Source organism: Protomyctophum bolini (genome assembly GCF_963924005.1).
Source record: "Protomyctophum bolini genome assembly, chromosome: 19".
Classification (NCBI taxonomy): Eukaryota; Metazoa; Chordata; class Actinopteri; order Myctophiformes; family Myctophidae; genus Protomyctophum; species Protomyctophum bolini.
In genome coordinates this window covers 31609598-31633647 of record NC_137880.1, presented here as the reverse complement: position 1 = coordinate 31633647, position 24050 = coordinate 31609598, and the positions used below count along the sequence as shown (strand labels likewise).

General features: G+C 42.8%; 2 protein-coding genes across 5 annotated transcripts; one reads left to right on the top strand and one right to left on the bottom strand.

The window, feature by feature from the left end:
• The first annotated feature begins 252 nt into the window (after positions 1-252).
• On the top strand, positions 253-21157 carry agbl5 (AGBL carboxypeptidase 5). Of its 3 annotated transcripts, XM_080791630.1 has the most exons (17): positions 253-373; positions 3265-3488; positions 4421-4592; positions 5373-5539; positions 6163-6343; positions 6499-6677; positions 7848-8376; positions 8659-8828; positions 10771-10906; positions 11500-11717; positions 12056-12282; positions 14269-14451; positions 18162-18304; positions 19181-19233; positions 19420-19595; positions 19829-19956; positions 20042-21157. In XM_080791630.1, exons 2-17 carry the CDS (start codon positions 3295-3297, stop codon positions 20117-20119), a joined length of 2934 nt encoding a protein of 977 aa, XP_080647756.1. In that variant the 5' UTR covers positions 253-373; positions 3265-3294; the 3' UTR covers positions 20120-21157. The 3 variants fall into 3 exon arrangements, with proteins under 3 accessions (XP_080647756.1, XP_080647757.1, XP_080647758.1); XM_080791631.1 differs by lacking the exon at positions 14269-14451 and having other exon boundaries at positions 20042-21156; XM_080791632.1 differs by lacking the exons at positions 19181-19233; positions 19420-19595; positions 19829-19956; positions 20042-21157 and adding an exon at positions 18978-19060.
• Positions 21158-21759: 602 nt separating this feature from the next.
• ost4 (oligosaccharyltransferase complex subunit 4 (non-catalytic)) lies at positions 21760-23117 on the bottom strand (the record flags this gene model as incomplete). 2 transcript variants are annotated; one of them, XM_080790651.1, is made up of 2 exons in its annotated part: positions 21760-21885; positions 22955-23117. In XM_080790651.1, one exon carries the CDS (start codon positions 23115-23117, stop codon positions 22998-23000), a length of 120 nt encoding a protein of 39 aa, XP_080646777.1. In that variant the 3' UTR covers positions 21760-21885; positions 22955-22997. The 2 variants fall into 2 exon arrangements, with proteins under 2 accessions (XP_080646777.1, XP_080646776.1); XM_080790650.1 differs by having other exon boundaries at positions 21760-21889; positions 22957-23117.
• Between the last annotated feature and the right edge of the window lie 933 nt (positions 23118-24050).

The window sequence follows — 24050 nt, the reverse complement described above, 5'->3', positions numbered from 1 at the left end:
ATTAAAACACCAAATGTAGGTTAACATCATACTAATCATGTCATAACCAATACCATACATAGACATAACGGAATTAGATGCCCCTCAGAAAAATACATCTATAAATTATAGTTGTTTTATTTAGATTTTTCTCTTTTCTGTGCAGTCTTCAGCCTCTATTGTGATGTCTGCAGTCACATAAATCGATAGCTCATCAATGCTGGTGTAACGCGTGTTGAGAGCCAATAGCAGTAGGCGAATGAGTTGATGTCACTCGACTCCGCTGCTAAGTGGGTTTGTTTGGGTTTTTAAAGAGCCTGCTGGTCGTGGTCGTGAAGAAGGACGGGGGAAAATAATAATAATAGAAAAGATGGACATCGATCCAATCTAAACAGTAAGACCGACCAGATTTACGTGTTTTCAAAGCATGCACACATGATTATAGAGAAGAGAGACCGCAGACAAATATTCATATTTCCGTCGTGCTGTTCCTGTTTTGATAGCTGAGTTAAACACGGTTGCAACAATGTAACATCCTGACTGATGATTTGGTTATGCGAGTGCATCAAAATGGATACATTAACACCGCGGATTCTATACATGCCAAATGATGCCATGGACTTATTGTTATGACATTGAGCAGTGTCGTCTTCTCTTGACATGACAACCATCTTGTGTGACCCTTTAGAATCGGTTGATCTATTCTAATTTGTGTTGCCAGGGTAACGTTAGCCATAGATAGCTAGATAGATATCACCGATGCTTTTTGTTTGATCAGTCATTATCACGAAAGTCGAGCCAGTGCGAGGCTCTTCTGCGTGTGCGTGCGTGCGTGCGCGCACAACTGCACATAATGTCTTAATTCTACTTGCAAGGACAAGGTCTGCAGCAGGTACAAGCAGTACGTGTTCTGTTGATGAATATATGTGTATATTTGTAATTTTGTATAGTCTCTAATGTTCTGATGAATTGAAAATGGTGGACCCTGTTGTAAACAAGTCGAAGTATGAGCTTAATCATGCTGTCGTCTGATTGATTGATTGAAGTATTTATTAACAGTTTGCAGAATTACAGTACATTTCAAGCACAACTCAATACAAAAATATATAATATTAGGCTACCAAAGACAGACAACAATCCCACCCCTGCAAGAAAACAAAAACACAAATACACATAATACCATTAGCATGCTATAACTGAGATTCAATTATGAATTTATTTTCATTAATAAACAAAATTAAAAGACTGTACATTGAACAGAATTTCACATATTACATACCAGTTAGACGCCCTGAGTGCGAGAAGGGACCTCGTCCTTCATATAAGGATTAAGGAGTGTGTCAGGGTGTGATAAGGTCAGATCAACAATATGGAATTAATTCTGTATTGGCCATATATGGAGCGTGTCACAAGGCGTGACTGACTGACGGGAGATGCAGGTTTGCATAGTAAAGTGCAACCTACGGCACTCATTGTGACCCCCCTGTGACCCTGGCTTTATGGCACAAAGAAGAACGTAACCCGTTTCCATTATGTAGAAAAGGCCTTCTCATCATACAGGTCTGTTGGGATAGGTCGCCATAGTTACACAATACTAGGTCAGACGACCACAGCACTGAACGCTTGGTACTCAATATATGGAGCTAACTGACATACCTAAGTCTGCTTGGACTCCTTTTTTGTAGGCATATGGAGTCCCGAATCGATATACTCAATATATGGACTGACCCATGGCAACCTCACCGGGATGACGCAAGCACTGTAGGCAACAATATGAAAGGCAAGGGAATCTCAGACCCCAGAGAGCATACCACTGCTGGTATCTGGCCTTGTACAACTAAGATACTCGGGCGACTACGAGGCCTTCCCACTGATTATCTTGCACCTTCTAGCTAGTCTAGTACCACGTCACCTTGTGACTCAGTTTAACCTGGTTTAAGTTCCGCTTGGTTACTATTGCAGCAGGTCTTGACCCAGGTCTTTTACACATTAGTTCAGTGGCGTTCTCCAGGAATGACATGTTAACTTTTTCATGTCAAGGAGTAAGGACCCCCAAATTGACAGTAATTAGCCCGCGGACCTCCCATTTGAAAACATATGCCAGGAGGCAGGGATCCCCAGAAGAGCAGATGTTTATGGCTTTAGTAGTAATTCTCAACCCGTTTAATTTCAAGGACCCCCCCAGTTTGACATGCATTAGTCTACGGACCCCCATTTAAAGGCATTTATATCTCTAGGACCCCCAATTTATATTGTAAAATCACTGTTAATTTAACTCTGAGAGTGTGCAAATGGAACCAAATGGACCCATTTAGGGTCCATTTGGTTCCATTTGTACACTGGGAACCAAAGTGGGGTAAAAAACCACTGTTTAGGCAAAATGTGTCATGTCACCGCGGACCCCCCCCCCCCCCCTTGGGCAACCAAAAAACACTACAATACTGAAAAAGAATATGAAGAAAATATGAAAGTATAATCAATCAATGTGTTTTTATCGAATTATTGACTCATTTCAACATTCAACAGCAACATTAACAGCAAAATCGTGTTCAAGCATAGTGATTGCGAGGAGTTGCACTTGAAAATATCTATAACTGAATCGTAGTTCAGACCTTCAGTTAAATCTCTCAAACGCTAGGAGACTGGTTTAACATGATGTGTAAATCTAATCATTGTCGCTATTGACTCTTGTTCGCTTTACAATTGCAATTTAGGCAATGTTTTTGCAGATGCTGTTAATCCAGAGCGACTTTTAGTAAGCAAGAATAACAAAAGGCTTTCCCAGGGAAGTAGCCTAGAACGTTACGATCAGAAACACTGGTTTTCAAAGAGATTGTACCTGCCAGGCAAGTAGGCTACAGGTGATGGCCCAAACTCCCACACCTGGCACCCTAGCTCTGGTCCATAGCCTTAAGGAAGGCCTTAAGGCTATGGACCAGAGCTACTGGCACCCCATAAGACAAAGGCAGAGATTTGCATTCCTATGAGCGAGGGTCGCACTACGGAATGGACAACACCCTGCATGAATGGGCCAGGAGCCAATCCGCTGCCCACTGTTGTTCTCTGTGTTGGTGTTTTTATTTTCGTCATGAAAACTAGTTTTTCTCTCTCTATTGTCAGTCAGTGTTTTTCAAGGGGGGATGTCAGAGGTTCATTTGTGCTACCTCTACAGTATAACCGCGCCTGCACAGTATTTTCGCAGACCTCACCACATTTTGCCGCTTGTACCTATGAGTCTTGACAAATCTAATTGGTTCTTGATTCTTTTTTGGCATTGTACTTAAGGACCTGACGGGGACGAAGAGACCTGGAAGCATGGAGGCACGCTTCGGTAATGTGGTGTTCAGCTCCAACTTTGATTCAGGGAACCTGGCCCGTGTGGAGAAGGTGGAGCGGGGCAACTGCTCCCCGTCTGCAGACACACCCTCTGTCGGGAACACCCCCGACTACGATTTCAACGTGTGGACAAGGCCGGATTGTGCTGGGACGGAATACGAGAATGGAAACAGGTGATGAAATGAACCCTGAGGTTCATTATCTAAAAGCCTTTGACCTTTTTAATGATTTACGTCCGTGTTTGGTCGCTCCAACATCACCCATCACTAATGGGATTATTCAGCCACATTTTAAAGAAAGCATGTTTTATACGAAATACACAAATACGAATTGATACAAATGACTAATAATTAAATGAACAATAAAAAAAAGACAAAACGTGAAGTTGAATGTGGTTATCAAATTGCCATTGAGATATATCACCATCCGTGGGCTCTTGAGACATACCTACATACTTTGTCAAATTAGTGTTTTTCATAAATTGTCATAGAACAAAGAAGTTGATTTAATTATCTTATTTCACCAAGCTCACTGTCTTTGAGCTTCCTCAGTTCTAGTGTACCAATGTGTCAATGTATGTAGCAGCAAAACCTTGATCGCTTGGATAGATTATACACAAGTATGAGTCAGAGTGACTGATACTTTTTGTATTTCTTGTCTATTGTACTGCTTAAATTTGACTGACAATCATTCCATAGAGTGGAATCAAATCTAATCCAATCTAAGGCCCACTTTTATACGAGAGAGGTCGCCAGAGAAAACGGCACAAAGTCACAAAGTTTGGAAACAGCGTTTTCAAAGATTTCCACTCTGGAAGGTGTTTTCACTTTGTTGCGTTTTCACCTCCCGAAAACGCCGTTCTTGTCTAAAGGGACCCCAGCAAACGATACTTTATTTTGTCGTTTTCTATAAACACCTTTTTCGTCTAAAAGTGGCCTAATATGCTTTGCCGATCAATTTCTCTGCCAGATCTAATGTCATTAATTTTGGGCCCAAAACAGTGCAGATCAAGAGACATGTTTTTGTACTGTTTGTTCACTGCACATAGCCTGTGCCTGTTGGAGCTCAATTATGATGATTTGTATGATGTGTCTTTGCATGGCAGGTCATGGTTTTACTTCAGCGTGCGCGGTGCCATGCCAGGGAAGGTGCTAAAGATCAATGTGAGGAACATGAACAAGCAGAGCAAACTGTACAGCCAGGGCATGACGCCGCTGGTACGCACGCTACCTGGGAAAACGCGCTGGGAAAGGGTCCGCGACAGACCAACTTTTGAGGTACAAACTCACACCCACATCCACCCATGAATGACAAATTAACTGTTGATGTAAACAAAAAAGGGGGTCCAACTGGTCCATGCCTCACTGCCACAATCACTTTTAGTCATTTACCTCTTTTATTGCAAACTCACACCTAAAAGGCCACATAACACAATTTGAGATATTCACTGACATTCTTTTAATTACCGATCTTGACCCGGACTCGAACCCAGAACCTTGCAAATATGTTTTAAGTGCACACACCAGTTAGCCACCACCATGGTGCTGCAATTGAGTGCCGAAGTCACTCGCTCATCCCCTGGTTCCAAGGGGTTTGTGGAAGATTTTCTTTATGGAGAATAACATTTGGTCATCTTAAAATCGTCTCAAGAATTGTGGTCCAAAAATAAACAAACTCTCTGCGATATTGTCGGGGGTGTGTCTCTGTATCGTTTACAACAGTCAGTCAGTCATATTTGATACAGTCTGTTTCTAGCGAAAATGTAACTAATTGGACATCAGTAACATTAGAGTTTTCAGAGTTGTCAGTTGATTTTTCATATCCATATGAGTGAAACCGCCGGGATGATTTTTTTATTTTTCAAACACAGTTCTTATATGAGATGATCTAAGATCCCTATGGGGTTTATAATAAATAAATAAATAAAAAGTACACGAACCCGTGGACTTAGTGCCTGCGATATTGACGTCAGACTTCGGTGCTCTATACTGAATATGTCGACTGTGTTTTTATCTTTTTTCTTCTTTTTTCTTATCATCTCTTCTTATGTCAAACAGATGGTGGACAACCAGTTCATCCTGTCGTTCACCCACCGGGTGTCGGAGGTGCGCGGGGCGACCATCTACTTCTCCTTCTGCTATCCGTTCTCCTACGGCGAGAACCAGGAGCTGCTGGGACGTCTGGACCAGAGCTACTCCAGTGGTGCCCAGCTCAGCCCTAACAGGTAGAACATAGGACTCGCGTTAACGCACAGTGCTCAGTGCCTCATAAAACCGCTGCTTTGGACGGCCGTCTCTCATTCATCTCTTTCTTTCTTTTATTCTCGTTTATCCTTTCACATTCTTTCAGATTTTAGTTTCAGTGACTCAGAGGTAACAAACAGGTTGTACAAAACATGCCCCTTCAAGACAAAAGAAAAACGTTTTCTCCCCTTCAAGTCCCAATTTAGTAAAGCCAATTCCCAATTCCCCAGCCTCTCCACAAGTACTCCATCTCTGCTAACCCCCACAATCAGTCATTGGGAGGGTGAAGAAAGCCTCAGGTCTCCTCCGATCACCGTAGGCGCTTTGAACCATTCTTTTAAACTTTAGCTATTGAAAAGTAGTAGATACAAGCTCATAGCGCGGCACCAAGTGCAGCACTACAAGCATGTAGATCTGCTATATATTGTTTTTAAATATGTGCAAATATTTGAATTTTTAACTCAAATCTTGGCTTCTGGGGGTCCCTGGAACAAAATATTTTGAGATGGTGGTCGGCGGTCAAACACTGTTTAGAAGACATTTGTAGAATCGACCTCAGGTCTAAATGGGTTAATATTGGTCCCTGGCTCTCCCTCCCTCTCAGCAGTGCACCAGAGAGCGTCTATTACCACAGGGAGGTGCTGTGCCACTCTCTGGATGGTAACCGTGTGGACCTGCTGACTGTGACCAACTGCAGCGGGATGCGGGAAGAGAGGGAGCCCCGACTGCCCAATCTATTTCCCGACAACAGCACCCTGCGGCCGCATCGCTTCCCTGGAAAACGGGTAAGAAAAACAAAAACATTATTCCACCCTGTCTGAGGGTATGCAAGCCTAACATACGTATAAGTGAGACTGATAGGAACGCTGTATGTGTGTGTGTGTGTGTGTGTGTGTGTGTGTGTGTGTGTGTGTGTGTGTGTGCGTGTGTTGTTGCGTAGGTGTTTTTCCTTAGCAGTCGTGTGCACCCTGGGGAGACTCCATCCTCGTTCGTCTTCAATGGTTTTCTCAGCTTCATCCTGAGGAGGGATGACCCGCGGGCTCATGCACTCCGTAACATGTTTGTCTTCAAGCTCATTCCCATGCTCAATCCAGACGGGGTGGTCCGTGGCCACTACAGGTATGACGCATGTGCATGCAGCAGGCGACATGCTTGCACGTCACACACTGCACTCACAACAATGAGTTGGTGTTGGCTAGACCTCACTCTCGCAGCAACTTATTAATATCCTCTTACCACATGTCTCTCTTGGGACGACCTTGTTCAGATGTCACATCACGTTTGATGTGACGAGTGTGTTCTTGTTAGTTTCTGTGTAATGTTTTGTCTGTCTGTGTGGGGTAAACTACATTTGTTTCCAGTAGTTCTACATTTTACAGGGTAGGTTGTTTGTTTCTTTCAGTTGGATCATGTTCAAAGTCAAACATGCATTATGTGCGTTAATATGCATCAATGCATGGCTTTATAACCTGTGACCAGTGGCCCTAAAAAGGATTTGAAGCCGTGCTCCCTGAAGCCATACCAATAATGCAGAAGTATGCAGTGGTGCTTCTGCTGTTATGTCTCCCTAAAGGTGGCAAACACACTGGTTCCGTGGACTGATGTCAAGTCGACGTGTCCAACTCATGTTCTACAGAGAGCAGGAGAACCGTCCGTGCCTGTATTGTGTTTACAAAACTAACAAAGACAAACTTAAATGATAGACAAAATTATTTTCCTTTTCAGTAACTGAATATATATATTTAAATGGTATCTTTTGAGTTTTTATTACACAATATGTACTTGACCTTTTTAAAATCCTGCACCTGACAAATAACTAAGTAATAATATTTAAGTACAGTTTAAAAACTAAAATAAATGAACTAAAACTAAGCAACAAAAAACGTCAATATGTCAAAATGTACTAAAACTATATTATAATGAAAAATCCCAAACTATTATAACCTTACTGCACTACCTATTTCACGCCTCACATTCTTCCGGAAACAAATGTTAGTGACCCCCAGGAAGAGTAGCTGCTGTAACAGTAGGCTATAGTAAGCTAATAATCAAATAAATAATCAAATAAGAATAGTGTATTTGTACTGTTTAGCTAGTGTACTTTTGGGTTGTGGCAACCATGTTGAAAATGGCAGAACGAAAACCAAGCACTGCCCAAATTGCAGAACACAACTAGATACAGCATATAGTAAGCATTTAGTGGACCGGTGGATCCAGTGTGTCAATGCACCATAAGGGTTTGACACCATAGTGACGCCTCTCTATTGTTCTCTCACCGTCTCTGTGCAGGACTGATTCCAGGGGTGTGAACCTGAACAGACAGTATCTGAACCCCAGCCCTGAACTGCACCCTTCCATTTATGCAGCCAAAGCACTGCTGCTCTACCACCACACTCACAACCGCCTGCGCAACATGCACTCTAACGCACACCCCAAGAGTCCCACGCTGACACCCACCATCCCCCTCGGCGCCAAGCCCACCAACCAGCCGCAAGCTCCTCCCCTGACTGCTCTGGAAATCACCCTGAACCAACGGAACACGGAGAAGGACACAAACCCCGCCCACCTGGAAGTCCCCATGGTAATGGCGGAGAATGCCTGGGTTGCTACAGAGACGTCAAAGGGGGACGGGAACCATTCGGCGGTCTCGTCGGAGACGGTGGCCCCGGTTAGTGTAGAGCTGTTGGGCCCACAGGAAGAGCAGCTGCCTATCCCGCCCCATGAGGGAGGAGTGGCCTATTATGTGGACTTACACGGTCACGCCTCAAAGCGGGGCTGCTTCATGTATGGGAACAACCTTCCTAATGAAAGCCAACAGGTGAAAAGCAGTTGATATTACAGTATTATTATAAAATGTCTGTCTGTCTGTCTGTCTGTCTGTGTGTATATATATATATATATATATATCATATTTGTGCTGCCCAACCTATTGGGTCACTGCTGGGATCAGTTATTCTTTCCTGTTAATAATAATGATAATGTTACCAGCCCACCCTCCTTTGCTGGTTAAAGTTGTAACAAAGATCCATGGTCCCATATTTATTTCTCCTACGCAGTAGGGACATTGGGACATTGTACCTGAACTCTTCATTATTTGCAGGTAGAGAACATGCTCTACCCGAGGCTGATCGCCGTGAACGCTGCACACTTTGACTTCCAAGGCTGTAACTTCTCGGAGAAGAACATGTACGCCCGGGACAAGAGGGACGGCCAGTCGAAAGAGGGCAGCGGGCGAGTGGCTATTCACAAGGCCATAGGGCTGTTGCACAGGTCAGAGATCACATGACGCACACACACAGAGCAGGCCCGGTGCGGTACCACGGGGGTGCCAGAGGGGGAAAATTCAATTAAAGTTTATTCTTCAAGACTTTGAAGAGTCTGAAATCTATTTACAGACTGAAGAATATATAGGCTTGTGCCAATGACATTAATTTGCAAAGCTCTTATCAGGTTTCAGCAGAATACCCACAACATTCAGTTTTTGGATTGCAGTTTAAGTTCCTGTGACAAAGGCTTAGACTAAAGCTGTAAGGATCTATCTCACACAGCTCTGGTGGAAGCCAACCGACATGTACAGTATTTACCAAACCTCAATCTTTGGATAACAAAACTTAAATACTGCTTGCCATGCATTTCTAAGACAGACACAGAAGAGATTGACTACTTTTCCGGTGTCTCTTGCTGTCACTTTACTGTGGCCTCAGACTCACTGCAAAAACAGAAAAGAAAGTGGGCCTGACTGGCTTTTCAGGTTCACAGACAATCTAATTAGGCCAATTAGAAACGGGTACATTCCACACAAACCTGCTGACGTAAATAGAGTGGCGACAAGGGAAGTCCACAATTCTTGATCATGTCAATCATGTAGACATGAGTCAGTTCCTGGAAGACCTCTGGTGGGCCATTTGAATGTATTATCGCGAGAGACAGAACTGCCATTTTTGGTCGTTAGTAATCAAGAAATGCATCACTTTATCATTTTATCATCAATATGTCTTAAAAAGAAAGGTAACTTTAAAAATGTGCTAATATATATATATATTTTTTTTTCACTGTTTTGTTTATTCAAGATTCAGGGTATACAGTAAATCAAATGACAGTATATGTGACACACCCATATGAAACATATAAAAGATAACAAAATGTTGTGAGTCCATACACAAAATATTGTGGTAGCATAAAATAAAAATAAGAAAATAAAATAAAAAGTTGCCTATGCTAACATGGAAGCGACACTAATACTTAACCACATAACCTGAATCAAGTTTTGAAACAAAAACAAGACAAACGTAAGACAAGACAAGACAAGACAGGACAGGACAACATGGCATGGTCATTGAAAATGTGCTAATATTTGAGTGTGAACAATTAATGTTAAAAAACTTGCAAAGGAATCCGTCATAACCTGTGTTCATGGTCACTTCTCCATTGGAATTAAGACCTACGTCTGGTATCCTGAACCCATGTGACACTAGTCTCACGTTGCCAGACTGTTGCCTCTCGCAAGTGGAGCCCCCTTGCCACTTTCGTTTCGCCTTTATAGTCACGCAAATGTATCTTTTATAAATAGAAATCACCTAAGCATGTATAGCTTGTTGCTTAGCAGAAATGGAAAGATATTTTAAAATATATTTTCGTGAACGGAAATGGCAGCTTCCTTACTCGGATTTCGGGAGGTGTAGTTCCAGACTCTATACAGCATTCGGAGATTGTGGAATAGTTGTCTGGCTACGCGAGACTAATGTGACACAGATACATGAAATCAAAGTTGGGATTGGTGCACCCGGGGTGCTCTGTGTAACTTAATTCGGATATTCAGTGCACACTGACCGCTCCGAATGAAAACATATACATTTTCGGCTTGAGTACCAAACAAGTCTAGGCCGTAGTAAGATGTAACAATACAAGTAGTAATTGTGCTAGTATGGGATGAATTCATTAATTTAAAAAGATGAAAATGGCAACATTAGATAATGAGACTCTACTCTGACCGTTGAATCAGAAATTAAGAATGCTCAAATCCAGAGTGCTCTGAAATGGGAGTGTATTTTAAAAGACACCCCTTGTCTTTCTCTCTCACTTTCACATTGTCTCTCTCTCTCTCTCTCTCTCTCTCTCTCTCTCTCTCTCTCTCTCTCTCTCTCTCTCGCTCTCTCTCTCTCTCTCTCTCTCTCTCTCTCTCTCTCGCTCTCATTTTGCTTCCTCCTTGCAGTTACACATTGGAGTGTAACTACAACACAGGAAGAACAATGAATACCATCCCGCCTGCCTGCCATGACAATGGACGGGCAACGCCCCCACCTCCTCCCTCGTTCCCCCCCAAATACACCCCCGAGATATTTGAACAGGTGGGTGTGTTTGGAATCGCACGCACGCACGCACGCACGCACGCACGCACGCACGCACGCACGCACGCACGCACGCACGCACGCACGCACCCACACACACACACACACACACACACACACACACACACACACACACACACACACACACACACACACACACACACACACACACACACAGTTAATCATGCAGTATAGAACACAAGCTAAGAGTTGCTAAGCAATGCATAAGCAGAGCAGTTATTTAAGCCTGTTCGTTAAACCTTGATAGCTCAGTGTTTCAATCACATTATGAAACACAATAGAAAACTTGAGGTCATGTGTTATAGCGAATAACATCGCAGCTTTGACGATGTATGTATGTAATTCGTCATAGCACTCTCCGTCCTATGATCCCTGCTTTTATGTCCTCATTTAACAATTTTCCTCTGCAATTTCAGTTCGTCCTGAATCTTTGGTAATATTGGTAACATCCTGTGGGAATTCACTTATGATCCTTCTAGCCAAAGGGCACCAAAATTGCCAGACACACACTTAATTGAAGTAAAGAATACATTTATATACATGTGTGTTGCGTGTACGTGTGTATGTTCCAGGTGGGTCGCGCCGTGGCCATCTCAGCCCTGGACATGGTGGAATGCAACCCCTGGCCTCGGCTCGTGCTGTCGGAGCACAGTTCCCTGACCAATCTCCGAGCCTGGATCCTTAAACACGTCCGCAACACCAAGGGCCTCAGCGCACACGTACACGCCCCGCCCCCTCCCAGGGTACACCACGGCGGCAGCAAGGCGTCGCCGCCAAAGACCTTCAACAAGTGGGTTCGCAACAATGTCCGTGGACGTTTAACGCACGCGCTGAGATGTGTTAATGTTGTTTTGGGATTTGTTTTCACAGTGTGCCCAGGGTTTGTCTGCTGAGAGATATTACACGTAGGGAGTAGATGGTAGTACAGTAGGTGTCATGTTAATACCATTAACATGACAAGGCTGTCCTGGACTTTGTTTCAGTTTAAGTTACTGTATTACGGAGTAGAGTAGAGTAGAGTATTCGTACAATGTACGTTAGTTGAATGCTCTTTTGAAAAACACATTTTAGCTTCATAATGCAATTGCTAATTCAACTACTTTTTGAATTGTGTGTGTGTGCGTGTAGCTCTCTGTCTGGCTCTGCATCAGAGAACACCCTGCATCGTGTTCGCTGCAACAGCCACAGCAGCAGCAGCCAGACGCCCTCCCCGAAGATCCACTCCTCTCCCAGCTTCACCTTCGGCTGTCCCCCGCCGCGCACGCACGTGCACCCGCACGCACACCATCACAGCAGCAACAGTACCGCGCACGCCGGCGTCCGCGGGGGCAACAAGCCACTTGGACCAGTCAGAGGTAAGACACTTTGCTCTGTCACGTCTCCTTCCCTTCACTCTTTATGGTTTATGGAGGCTGCTTGTGTTGGCCTTCGCTGGTGAAGCGCTGCACGCAAGCCCAACGCTAGATTGACATGTTAACGATGATGTATGTATCTGTGTGCTGATTGGCTACATGTGTTGCTGTGGCGGTGATGTATAATGGCAGTCCAGCGCCTGGTTATGTTTCGGCTGATTTTTAGGACGGGCTAACACGCGGGCGAATGACCTCGCCTTCACTAAAGGCTGATTTATTATACATGGTTGCACACCGTGTTGAGCACCGAAAATGGTCGATGTACAAGTTCACAGCACATGATTGGCTTGGGAAGTATAAATCAGCTAATCAGGCATAACATCCTCTCTAACCTCAGCATGCCCCCTGCATGTAGCAAATTTTGATTTAGTTGTAGTCATAGTCTTTTGAAATAAAATTCCATTTAGTTTTATAGTCATCTGAAATGTTTTAGTGTTAGTCTAGTTTTAGTCAACTTAATATCATACGATTTTAGTCGACTAAATCTACAGTTGATTTTGTCAACTTTGGCGTGCCTTGATGTAATGCCTGATTTTACACTTCGTTGCACTCTGAAAATCTACAAGCTTGTAGATCTGCTATCTTCAGAGTGCAACCAAGCATAAGATGACTTGTCTTTTAGTTCTACTGGATGTCTTGTAAATTGGTCCCTCTCTAGCATTTTAGTCTAGCTCTTACATTTTTCATCATTGAGGTGAGACCTGTTGCGATGCCAGATTCAGGTGAAAGTAACCGATTAAGCTTCGCAGCTTTAAACTGCAGTTGTGTCAACTCAGAAATACATCCACTAAGAACGCAAATATAATGAGGCAATAAAGTTTAAAGTAATTACTTTTAGAAATTAGGTCAGTCTGTAGGTCAACTGTATGAATGAGGCATCACCAAATTCATAGTTGATGTAAAATATTTGTGGCGCATTTTCACATCGTTTATTTGCCACGCTCCCGGAGTGTAAGGGCATTATTTGATCTGAGTGATCAGAAACAGGCAAGATTAATCTAAATCAAAACACACCAGCCTGCATGGTGGCATGGGTCTAAAAGTATGCATAAGTTAATGCCGAAATTGCTTTGAACATTGTGTTCAATTTTGTGAGAGCTAACACGTTGCTTGCCAAGGCAAAACAAAGCGAGATATATTAATAGCAGAATTGTTCTGAATGAGCCATCTTATGTATTTGACCTGCTAAAAACACATTCCATAGGACTCAGTGATACCCGCCACCTCGTTGACAACTTCTATTATTTCTTTCCCCCATTTTTTTAATAATAATTAATAATACTACATTTTTCCTGGTGCCAGCTACCACCACGCGTTGCCATACTCCATCTCTCTACAGTGGCCTCTCTTAAATAAATATCAATATTGAATATTGGGGTGAAGGGTAGCTTTCAAGCTCCTGTGCGTGCGTGTGTGTGTGTGTGTGTGTGTGTGTGTGTGTGTGTGTGTGTGTGTGTGTGTGTGTGTGTGTGTGTGTGTGTGTGTGTGTGTGTGTGTGTGTGTGTGTGTGTGTGTGTGTGTGTGTGTGTGTGTGTGTGTGTGTGTGTGTGTGTGTGTGTGTGTGTAGTGTGTAGTGTGTAGTGTGTGCCCATAGATATTAAAAAAGAATAGATGCCTCATTGGTCGCTGCAGTTCGTTGGAGCCATGTGTATCTTATTGTAAGGAGGAAGTCAAGCGGAAGTGCAGAAGCCACTCAAGTGACTACTGGCCAATCACAGCGTGTCCTTTCTGGGACTTCCGGGGCTTTATTGGCATGAGAAACAAATGTTTACATTGTCTCTGATTGGCCTACTGAACGTCCCCTTCTGTGACACACGCGCTATGCTTCCTAGGAAAGCTCAAGTAATCTGGGGAAAGCTTGCCTCCTCTGGAGATACACACGCCCCAGAGCCTTTTTATGTCTGTGTGTGTGCCTCTCTCTCTGTGTAGATGCTAAGAGTCAAGAGAAGAGACGTCCCACCCACCACCGGTCCATCCTCCGGTCTCCTAGCAACAGCCACACCCCCACCCGCCCCCCACTCTCACCCCCCTCCTCCTCTTCCTCCTCCTCCTCCTCCTCGTCGGTGTGTGCAGCGGGCGGCTGCCCCCTCCCGGCCTCTGTCAGTATGGCAGGTCTGTACTCCCTCCAGCCCCCGAGCCTGTCTGCCCTGCTCCCCTCACTGCAGGCTCTGGCCCGCCCTAGGCAGCTCCTCCAGGGCAGGGCTGCCAGCTCTCCAACTGGGCCCACCCAGGACTGAATATTTGTGTGTGTGTGTGTGTGTGTGTGTGTGCGTGTGCGTGTGCGTGTGTGTGTGTGAGTGCGTGCTTGCGCGTGCGTGCGTGAACAAACTTGGTGCTAGCCTAACTGTTGTACATTCCTTTGATTTCCTTTTTTCTGTAAATAGCAGTTCAAGCAGAGGAGGCCAGTGTGCTAGCCTAGCTAAAATAGAGACTGCACTTTGAACCGGGCTATGAAGAAGCACTGCACAGCCCAACACTAGAAACTGATGCCAATGCATTCACAAGCACAGATCAAAGCTTGTAGCCAAATCATATAAGCTAGGATGCTAAGTTACAGCATACCGTAAGTCTTTCTTTGGGGAAAAAAAGAAAGTATTTGAGCCCTCCCACACTACTACTTTTTTTACTTGTCCTGTTACTTGAAGCACATTCGTTTTTTACTTAATCTGGAGGCTTCACACCAGCAAATTGTGTTGTTGTTCACACTACAAGGCATATTGGTTAATGACACTAAATTGGACTGGATATGCTCTAGTCTAGAATATTTTTCACCTTCCAGAAAATTTAGACCACGTTTCTTTTGCAGTGTAAATGTATGATTTTCCATTATGGATAAATTAGTTATAGTCATAGTTCTGGAGACTGTGTGTTATGTCAAGTCAGCCCTTGTCCAGGTTGTGAAGTTATTGAAGGTGTCATGGTGGCCATAGTGCTGTCATACAAACATCATGGTGAAGTAGGGCTGGGCAATACTGTATATGGATATTATATGGATATCATTTGTCAAAAGGATACAGGTCTAGTGCGCACCTAAACCTTGTGGGAAGTTTGGGAACCTCAATGTCAAATTGGCTGTTTCTTTCCAAAAAGTAAATATAAATAAGTAATAAATGGTCAGAAGGAAACATACATGATTACATGGTCAAGTGTACATGATTTTAACATGCATGGTACATGTACTATCGTGTACCCTTCCACCTCTTGTTTATCCCCAAATAACTATTACAGGTTTTGTAGGAATTTGTTTAAATATTGGGCCTAAATGTGCAAAATATTTGGCCCCTCATTTGTAAAGTAAAAGTAGACCGATCATATATAAAATATAAAATAAATACACATTTTAAAGAATGGAGCCCAATGTTCTCAGGGGCCCACCGCACATAACAAATCTACAAGCTTACATATGTGTGGTGAACATCTATGACATCTATGTGAAGCATTAGTCTACTGTATTTGTGCATGGTTGTAATTATGTGTGACAGAGAGAGATCCTATGAAGCAGCAGTTATTATGGCCATGGCGTTTGATAAATAATATACAGTAGATATAATAATTAGGTTGGGTCCAGTCAGTGTACCTACAGTTATTCTTTTACTAAGCTGGTGTTCGGGAGTGTTTATAATTTAAATCTACTATCTATATATATATATAATTTGACATTTTATTTAATTTTTTATGCCAATGAGAAGTATAAGATGTTTTTATTCCTACTTTATTTTTTATTTTTATTTTTTTACTATGTATGTGTTTCCTGGTATGTTGTACGCTTGTAACCATTGAATTGAGATTGCTGGCGGTATCTGTGGACCATGAGGACATGGTTCAGGATTGTATGCTGTGGTTGTTTAACTTTATTTATAGTTTGTTGACTGGTGTCCCACACCTTTTTTCTCTCAACACGAACTCTCCTTGCAAAAAGCTATTTTTGATGAATGTCCGCCTCCCAGGATAGATATGCAGATTCATGAGGTTAAAGGCAAGCTAGTGCATCTTGTGGTTGGTGGTACTTGAAGAGACCCCACCAGATTTATACTAATTATAGTTTTGTTTCTAATTCGGCTCATCTGCCACTCATCTCAGATCTTGATGAGATGTAAAGGGCACAGAGATTTGATGGACCTAAGCGGAGGTTTGGCTGTGTAGCAGAGATGGATTACAGTCACAGTCGTAATATGTCCCCCAGAATATCATCTGACCAGCAAATGCACCAGGCCAGGTAGCGAATGGAGCATCGTTCAGATGAACTGTAAAATCTGAAGTGTTCACACATAGCTTTACTGTGTACCACCATACCAGTCCGATTGGTCCGTTTCATGAGTGATGACATTTATTCTGTTATGTAGCTGTTGTCTGGCCCTGTGATGTGATTTGTATTGTAGCAATGGTGTGCTGTCTCTGTCTGCATTGGTTTGCTGTTATGAACAGTGGGCGTTTTGAGTGCCCAAGAGCCCTCATCTTGGCCAGGAACTCTGAGTTTTGAGGCAGTCTGATTTATGCTTTCGTCCTGTATGCATGTCATACAGGGATGGTCACACCAAAGTGTTTTTGGAGCCTTGGCCCTCGGGCAACTTTACACTACCTATGAGGATGGATTCTGCCAATGCTTCTCAGTGGGGATGGGGTTTCTTCCATTTTGCGGTGACGTCTGGCTTTGACTGAATATCTATAGTATGTACACTTACAAGTGATGATAATGTCAACACAAGATATAAAACCACAGCTTCTAATATTTCAATCATGAATTAGGATTAATCTTCTGACTGATATTCATCATGTACTATTGCCCATTACCCACTGCATACCTCATAGTAGCATGAGCTTTCAGTTCATGACCAACATCTCAGTAACTATGGACACTCATAGACTTATGTACAATGACACTGTGAACGTTTGTGTCTCTTTCTTAGTTGTTAGAGACTATTTGCTCAATTCAGAATAACGGGAATATGGGGTGGTAACATGTGCATAGTCACATTCTTACTCTTGTGCTCTTCGATTCACTCCTTAATCCTAATTACAGTGTCTGATTTTCAATCAGTTATTTTGGGAAATGTGTTATTTTTGGCGAGTGACACTTGTTGTGAAATTAAGTACACATTAGGCTTTATTCCTTGTCAAGAATCTTGGCATTTCCTTTGACCTGGTGCTTCTATACCTGACTATGATTGTGTTTGTCTGTACGGATATATCCTCCAACCAGTGTACTGATGTCTGTTTACCCTGCTTTCTCTCTCTCTATTTAATCTCCAATTAAAACTATCCCTCTGTGGAGAAACTTAAATTCAAATGTGTGTGGGGACCTTTCGTCTCTACTGACTCCACATCTGTGTGTGTGTGTGTGTGTGTGTGTGTGTGTGTGTGCGCACATGTGTGTATGTGTTCAGTTGTTTTCCCGTCTATCCCACAAGTAACGTACACAAAACTATAAACAAAAATTACTTATGATTCATCCCTTGCAGCTTTCATCTATAGCAAATGTAATGGCCGCTGCCTGTTATGCCTAATTATGTATACTCCGAGGCACGATGGTGTCACTTGCCGGAAGGAACAAATCTGTCAATCAATCATGCATCGGAATATAAATTTAGCTTCATGTTCTATTATGTTTTCTGCTACTCAGGCAGAGTGCTATATTGCAACCTCTTCCGCTCAGGCAGGACATTGTACAGTGACATCCATCCATAGGCACATTTAGGCCAATTAATTGCATAATTCACTTGCACTAATGCATGTGTCATGGATTGATATGTGTGCTTCATCTTTCTTCTCTCTTTCCCTCCCTGGTTGTGATGTACTGTGCTCCTCTCTGGTCGGCATGCCAGGCCTCAGCTGTCCGGATGTCCAGAGTGGAGGCTCCAGTCCGGTGGGTGGGCCCAGGAGGGTGTTCCCCATGCGCTCTGGGAAAGGGGGGAGATTAGGGCGGAGTCTTACATTCACACATCAACCTCCAGAGCCACGTGCAAAGGTCAGATTTTCTGGGCAACTCACACACACTCGAGGAAACAGCCATGAAGCCATGAAGCAACACATTTTGTGCCCAAGACGTCCACAGACGTCCTGGGAATTACCGTATGCGGTGCCCAGGACGTCTGTGGACGTCTTTGAAAAAAATTAACATTTTTTTTGTTGTGATTTTCATAAAGAAATTAAAGAAATGACAAAAATAACATTGGACACCCTGGGTCACTATTTTGAAAGTGTTGTGTGGGCACACAAAGCGTATGACGATGATGATTATGCACCAATGTATTGGCCACATAATCGGTATTGCAGTTATCGGTCAATTACGGTATCGACAAATTGAACTGATGTTTATCTGTTGTTGATAAGCATACATTTTGAATTGGCTGTGTTGGTTATCTGCAGTCTACCATATATTCCTATATATATATATATATATATAGGAATCGCACCGATATGGATGTTTAAATAAAGTTTTTGTTGTTTTTAACCGTTTTTAAGGTAAACCACAAGTTAGTATATATATATATATATATTATATATACTGTACTGTAAAGTTAAAAACGGTTTTGTCCCAACCCGACCCTTTGGTGTGGTTTGGGCTTTACACCCCAAATCATCATATATACAGTTAATGTGTGTGTGTGACTGTGTGTGACTGTGTGTGTGTGTGTTAGGCTGCGCAACAGTGACACTTGGTTGTGAAAACCAACCAAACGCTATTTCGTGCTCGGACAGACCCAGCCAGGGACACAGGGACACACATAGCTGTCTATAGGAGTGGTTTCTAATGTTGTAAACACCACATCACCATAAGCAGTATGTGTTTTTGCTCAGTTGCATGTTTAACCTTTCTTTTACTCTTGTCTCTCTGATGCAGACTCCAAAAACTCCGGGACCAGATCACATCCTTGCCTCCATTGAGTTCAGCAAGTTAGTAAAATATGTAATAAGTCTATATGAGTATATTTAAGTTTTATGAACACATGATACAGGAGGGAAAATACATCTGCAGTGCAGTGCAGTCTCCCCCAAGTGACTGAAAATTGTTAATTACAAATGCTAATAATTAATTATGGGTGGAAATCTAATTATTATACCTGTCCGTCGTCTGACCAGGTGTGAGCTGCAGCCTCGGGCGAGTCGCATCCCCATTAGGAGAGCGGGGTCAACTGAAACCCCTCCCACACATGACACAAACACTTCCCCTTCTAGCAATAATCCTACATATGAGGATACCATGAAGGTCTGGAGACTCATCAAACCTGACCTTCGCAGACACTTGTCATTGTCAGGCATGTACACACACACACACACACACACACACACACCCCAAAGATAACCTGTTCCTACACATAACACATGTCAGTTTCACACTGAAAATAGCAGTGTCTAAACTCTAAAATGTCAATGCTTAAAACATATGGAGAACTGATTTTGAGTCTTGCCTCCTAGTGCACTTCCTTCCTTATCCTAAACATAAAATACAACTATACAGTGACTCTTATTGTCTCCTTTCACTGTGCAGGTGTATCTGGAAATGAGGGTCCTATACAATTAACTTCTAAAGCTCTGAACTGTACAGACAGGAGTTTCCTCTGTCAAGGAGATTCTATCATAGAGGCCGCGCCAGAGACCGAGCAACAACGGCAACAGGTGAAAATTGGCAAACTCACCAGAAGTTCAACTCAAATAAAAGTACAACTTGTCTTGACCAGGCTCACTCTTGTTCCTCTCTTAGGTTGAAGGGACTCCACTCATCTCACTGTCTGCGCCTGTGAATGTGTGTGAAACGTCGCCTCTGTGTGGAGAGGCATAAGAACTGCAATTCACTGCGCTCCTAAATCAGCACTGGTTTGCAACTGGTCATTCCAGACCACTGCAATTTCTTGTAAGTTGCGACTAGGTGCATTGGAGTCATGGAGTGGACTTTAAATGCTACAAATACAGCACGAGTGTGAAATATGTATCTGATATCCAAGATACTTCTGAGAGAAGGAAGAAGATTGGTCATGATGAGAGAGGTCTTCTTGGTCCACTCTTAAAGCAATGCCTCACTTCACATTCATGTGCATATTCCCCCCTAGGACCAGAACATGGGAATATCCAGTGCTGAACAACTCTATGTGGGTGGGGGGTTAAGTGCCTTTGCTCAAGGGTACCACAAGAGCAGTTGTTGAGGGAGGAGGCATCAATTAATTTACCCCAACCAGACTTTCCCAGCTGGTCTGAGACTCAAGCTAGCTTCTGAGGCAAGGAAGCAACCAGGTGCTCAGGAAGTGTGCAGGCATAAAATAATGTAAAGATTGTAAAAAGGTGCTCCTGGGATCAATCGGGATAACACATCTATATAGAACAAAGCGGAGATCCGGGCACACTTAATGTTAAGGAGGAAAACTTTCTGTTGAATAAAGTTTTCCTATTCTATATAGCTTGATTGAAAGCCTCTAACGTTTTGGCTTCCACTGCCGAAGTTCTATCCCCGTTTGTTCCTTTATTGCAATTCCTGCCTCTACTTCTCTACCAGTTCATGTCATAAATGCACTGACCAGTTTCACTGTTTTGCACTGCTATCTACCCATTAATCCAGCACATTAAAGACGTACCGGTAAGCACCCTAGCACCTTTTTAATTGTAAATACTAAACATGTTTTATTGTAATTTGTATTTTAGAAGAATGTGTGCAAGTGATCATGTTTCCTTTGTGCTACAAGTCAGTGTGTAAAACTTTGTATTGCACATCTGTTACCCGTCACATTCCTGGAGCTTTATATTCACAACACGCTGATACTGTATAACAGCAGGTCTGATAAAGTACTGTAATAGGATTGTAGTAGCCTATAACTATTGTGTGTGTTGTGTTGCTGTCAATTATAAACAAGCATATCATGGACTGACATTTTCTCAACATGAATAAAACAAGTCACGATATCACGGTCAACTCATTTCAGCCATCCTTACCCTCTTATGGCCTTTTCAGACAGAGTGACAGATGCGCCTAGTAATTTATTTTCAATGAGAGGCCTGCGTTTATTTAGGACGTGCAGAGAAGTTGAGGGGCAAGCGTATTTTCACGGGCGCTGTCCCATGAAATTGTCTCAGATCGGTGAACCAATATTATCCAGTGCTTGAGCAATGCGATACCCGCCCCTCTAGACCAGAAAGCAAGCTGGCTGGGCCAGTTGCGATTTTGAGGGGGCAGAAAACAGCCCAGTGGTTCATGTACTCGCACGAGCCCATAGACTTCAATGCATTCCGTAAACTTCATGTTGTCCCCTATTGAAGCCTTCAAATAGGGACAAACCAATAGAAGTGGGACATTGGACTGGCCCCACGAGTTTGCGTAACTCTGTCTTACTCTATGGCTCTGGGCCAGGCTACCCACTCCCTGTCTGAAAGGACATTTAGGTGGATATATGTAGATTGAATGAATAAATGAAATCAACTAAAGCAGAAGGCAAATTATATCAACTTAGACATATTTTATTAGAAAAAGACAAGTACAAGTACAAACTTAATGACATGGAAAATCCTCTGTGGGGAGGCGGGGAATGTTTCCAGGGTGATGCCACAGATTCTCATCTCTCACCTGCAAGAGAGCCAGGGACAATAAGAGTGTAAGGTTTAGGTTTCACAATAAACCAGTTGCAAACAACTGAATACGACTGATTGTAATGCTCTATATTGAGTCTATAATATGCCAAAAAAAATAAGCATTTTGTGCAAAAACATGTTTTGTCGATATGAGCGTGACATGTATTTACAAGAGTAAAGGTTAGAAATGGTATTTCCATTATTTCAATTAAATGTGTGCATTAGAGATAAGATGAACAGAAATACACTGCCTTTTAGAAGTAGAACAGCAGGAGGATGAGATTGACTGAATGTATTTGGTGATAAGAGCACATGAGCAAGAAAACACACATTATCACTGAAGATAAAAACAAAGCCCTGCCTAAGGCATATTTGATAAGTTATTTCCATTGTGGTCCTGAGTCTAAAACAGCGGTTCTTAACCTTTTCAGGCCGTGACCCCCGGAAAGTCATATTTTAACAAGCACTTGGAATGTTGCGATCATTTTCTTTTTTTAATATCAGCTCCACAGAATGGACCTCATGCTTCCTTCTATGCATGAGGAGTCCTTCTTTTCACCTGACAGGGTCGTTTCACTGGCCGGATGTAGCGTGTGGAAGGAACACATTATTCCGACCAGTTCCTTTCCCCTCCATTCCTTTCCCACTCCAGACAGAAAGGCCCTTTCGCCAACCCCGCCTCGGGTAAGGGCACTGATGACGTGGAGGAGAGAACAGCGGGAATCGAACCCAGGACCTTCTAGCTGTGAGGCGACAGCACTACAGACTGTGCCCCGCATAGGCTAGTTTTTACTTTTGATGCAGTAATGAGTAATGGTCTGTCTCTTTTTGTTTTTAGGTATGAAATATTTCTCAAGTCCTTAAATTGTCACTTCACTGACATGTGGGGACCCCCCTGAGGGTCCCCACCCACAGGTTGAGAACCACTGCTCTAAAAACATTGTTTTTAACGTTTCAACTTCATACTACTACAAAACTGCTGGGCCAGAAAAGTAGCCTAGTGTTGAACAGCGTATTGTTCTGAATACCCAAAGGTAGCCGTTTCTGGTTTAGCACACTCACCTCCCCAAAACCTCCAGAGGGGCCTTGGCATAGTTGGAAAACTACTCCTGCTTCTGAATCTTGGGGTTGTTTACAGCAACATAGTGGTACAAGACAACCAGCAGGAACAATGACACGCCAAGCATGTTGGCGAATATGGCCAGCTGTACATCCGTCACCATTCTGTAAGGGAGCAAAAGTACTTTAATTAGCTACACACAATTACAGATTAACTCAGGAATAACCACATAGATATTTATTATATTAATAATACCACTAAAGGTGTATGATCTGGTGTACACTTGTGTCTTTTTTCTTTCTGTTCTAATCTTCTGTACAAGCACCTGTGGTATATTATATATTTTGGATGCATGTAACCCTTCTCCTTAAAGCGCTACAAGGGAGGTTTTTATGTTTTATTACATAGTCTAGTTTATTACAATCTGCCAGGCTGCATATTTGATTTGCCTTTCCATCAACCTTTTAAAATGAACAGTGAATTAGGAATGTCCTCAACCTCAATTATTCTGATCCCAAAATGTTATCTAGCCTGACTTCTGAGGAAAACCAAATATCAGGTTTCGGCATGCATTTAATATTATCATCTTGAGATCAACACAGTGCTCGTTTTCAGTGACCCCTTTCACGAGACAATGTTTAGCATAACATCACTTACAAAATAAAATCTGATCACCTTTCATGAATAAAGGAATTATCCATTTGATAAAATAGCTGCAATCAGTTATGTGTCATTATGTGCTACTAGCTAGCTAGCTACAAATCTGTGATGAACTGAGTCCATACATAACCTAACCAACAGTGACAGTCCAACATAGTTTACATGTGACATCTTCACAGAAATCATGATGGAAGTAACATTATAAACGCTCACGTTATTCGTTTAGTTGGTCGTTTTTACAGGATGCTTGAGAAGGATGTTGCAGTCATTCAGCCGCTGCCTGAGGTCTGAGACAGGTTTGTTTTACTTCCTCCTGTAAGCGGAAGGCAGCTGGTCAAAACGACTAGATCTACAAGCTCACAGCGCGTCGCAATCGGTCGCAATGTTAGCTTGTAGATCTTGACGTTTTGAGAGGCCGGTAATGCAGAGCCACGTC

Coding starts and splice junctions, on each gene's coding strand:
- agbl5 (XM_080791630.1), top strand. CDS start 3,295: ATGGAGGCACGCTTCGGTAATGTGGTGTTCAGCTCCAACTTTGATTCA. Junction 4,593..5,372: donor GCGACAGACCAACTTTTGAG/GTACAAACTCAC, acceptor TATGTCAAACAG/ATGGTGGACAACCAGTTCAT. Junction 5,540..6,162: donor GCCCAGCTCAGCCCTAACAG/GTAGAACATAGG, acceptor CCTCCCTCTCAG/CAGTGCACCAGAGAGCGTCT.